This window comes from Penaeus monodon, unplaced genomic scaffold, assembly GCF_015228065.2.
Source record: "Penaeus monodon isolate SGIC_2016 unplaced genomic scaffold, NSTDA_Pmon_1 PmonScaffold_19679, whole genome shotgun sequence".
Lineage (NCBI taxonomy): Eukaryota > Metazoa > Arthropoda > Malacostraca > Decapoda > Penaeidae > Penaeus > Penaeus monodon.
Window position 1 is genome coordinate 1 of NW_023649347.1, and position 2,500 is coordinate 2,500.

At 32.5% G+C, this 2,500-nt stretch overlaps 1 protein-coding gene across 1 annotated transcript in view; it reads left to right on the forward strand.

The window, feature by feature from the left end:
* Nucleotides 1–79: 79 nt before the first annotated feature.
* LOC119569897 (uncharacterized protein C1orf131 homolog) overlaps nt 80–2,500 on the forward strand; it is a gene marked incomplete at its 5' end in the record, with an annotated part of 4,778 nt that continues 2,357 nt past the window's right edge. Inside the window, 6 exon segments of the mRNA XM_037917862.1 lie at nt 80–106; nt 109–132; nt 135–194; nt 197–496; nt 653–879; nt 1,951–2,091. Coding sequence (XP_037773790.1) covers nt 80–106; nt 109–132; nt 135–194; nt 197–496; nt 653–879; nt 1,951–2,091 — 779 coding nt within the window.

Sequence of the window (2,500 nt, forward strand, 5' to 3'; positions counted from 1 at the left end):
GTCAAGTACTTGTCAAAGAGATAAAGGGTTTTGTAATGATGACCTGACACTTTGATAGTGCAAGCAAACTACTAAGCAGTATATAGAAATGTCAAAACAGTTAATGGTGAAAATTTACAGATGATGGCTTCAAGTTGTGTCGTTTGTACCTGATGATGATTCAGATATTTCTGATGCATTTGAGTCTGACATTGACATGAAAACTGGTCTTCTCCAAAAGCTCAAAATAAGGTTGATGTGAGACAGCCACCAAAAGTACAAACGAAAGTTGATGTGACACATCAGCCACTAGCAAAGAAGAAAGAAACTAAGATGACAGATGATGGTTTCAAGATCATAACAGAGATTCCACCGGACGACAGCGATGTTAGTGATGCGTTCACAGATGAAGAAGATGAAGGTTTTGTTACAGGAGAAGAATTAGCAGCGAAGAAGAAACAGTTAGACTTAAAAAGACAGCTGAAGAAACCCCTCCTGAAAATTATTGATGATTTTGGTAATTACTCTGAAGGTTTTATGGTACACTTGTAATTTGATGGAGGTAGTATTAAGATCCATATTTTCAGCTTTCATGTTCTGAATTTCATAGCAAAGCTAACTCTCCAGTGACTCTGATATTGAATTTTCTTTGACTTAGCCATTTATATTACAGGTATTGATGATACTGCCTTGCTTGGAAGAACAAAGGAAAAAGAGGAAGTTATTAATAAACCAGCCAAAAAATTAAAGGGATCCTATAACACACTGACTTTAGCTGCCCAGAAGAAACCGAGGGAGGAAGTTGTTGTAATAGATTACACCAAAAAACGAGGATCTGGAAAGAAGAAAAAAGACCAAGAGGAGGAGAGTGAGGAGAATGCAGAAGAATCCCCAGGGCTGGTGGGAGTCAAATTATATGCTTTTTTTTTTTTTTTTTTATCACATTCCATAGTGTCTTTTTAGAATTATGATATTTATATTTATAATGATTATTCTATGCATATTTAGATATGTTTGGTTTGGTTGCCATGACATACAATTAGAGAAACATGTTTACAGTTTTTTAATTAATTTATTTATTAAGTTGTTATCATCATCATCAACTATATTATGATTACGCTGAAAATCATATTCCATGTGACTTTGGCATCATATTGCGAGACTTCAACTCTGCAGTCACATTGAATATGATTTCAGGCATACTGTGCAGATGTAATATGCAACAAACAAATGAATGGACAAAACATAAGTAGAATTAGATTGTTATTCTTACTACTACTATTAAACAAATGAATGGATGAAAAATAAGTAGAATTATAGTATAGATTGTTATTCTTACTACTACTACTATTATTACTATTATTTTTATTATTTCATAATTTTTTGTTGTATTCTGTTCCCTTCCAATTTATATACATTTATCTCTTACTAATTTTTAGCTTTTACTTTTTACTATTTGGCCTATATCCAGATTGCATTGAACAGCTGGTTTTTATTTTTTTCTCTGGTTCTTGACTTTCTGTTTAGCCTATAGCCAGAATGCACTGAACATCTGGTTTTAAATGATTTCAGACTATATATATTCCAAAATAGTTAGTGTATCTTGCCTATTTTGATATTATTTATTGTGTTTGAGCATGAGAGTTTCACTTATGCAATTGTTTTTAGTATTTCTAACATTTTCAGAGTTTCTATCAGTGTTTACCAACCAGGGAAAGTAAATATAAAAGTGAGCAAATATTAGGATCTGACAATATATTTGTAGAAAACAGAGCTTTAAGATTTATTGGATTTTCTGTCTAGTAATTTCCTAATTGTAGAAGATATTCTTGCAGTACTATTAAAAAGTCCTCTATTCATAGATTTTTAGTATGTCATGTATGATTTATTATTGAAGTGTCCTTTTCCATTGTAAACTAAAACCATTAAGTACCTTTTATGTCTCCACTGGTAACATGATTATGTTTTCAGGTGATAACAGGAGAGGAGGATATGAAGAAATTAAGGTTTGAAGTTATGAAGTTTGGCATGACTGGGTTCCAGAAGAAGAAACAAGAGGACGAGAGAATTAATCTGGCAATAAGACTGGGAGCAAAACCACCCAAGAATGAGGTATATTTTTAAAATGAGCTTGCAGTTCAGTGATTTTCTATATTATCTATTTTTTGTATTATTTTAGAGTATTGATACATCTAGAGAACTTCAAAGTTTGGCATTTTGATTGGAGATAAGTTTTGTAGTACCTTTTGATTAGTGCAGTGCTTGTAGCAGACAAAGTGAATTGCATTTGAGTAACAAAGGTCTTGGCTAAAGGAAGGAGAAAATCATGAATTGCAGAGTATCTTTGCCATATTATTATTTTTTGATTTTGAATCAATACTTAACACTGAAGTAGCAATCAAAATGGATTTGTTTTATAAAGAAAAAAAACCCTTCTATCCCCCTCCTCCTCCTCCTCCTCCTTCTCCTTTTCCTTCTCCTTTCCTTCCTTCTCCTTCTTCTCCTTCTTCTTCTTCTTCTT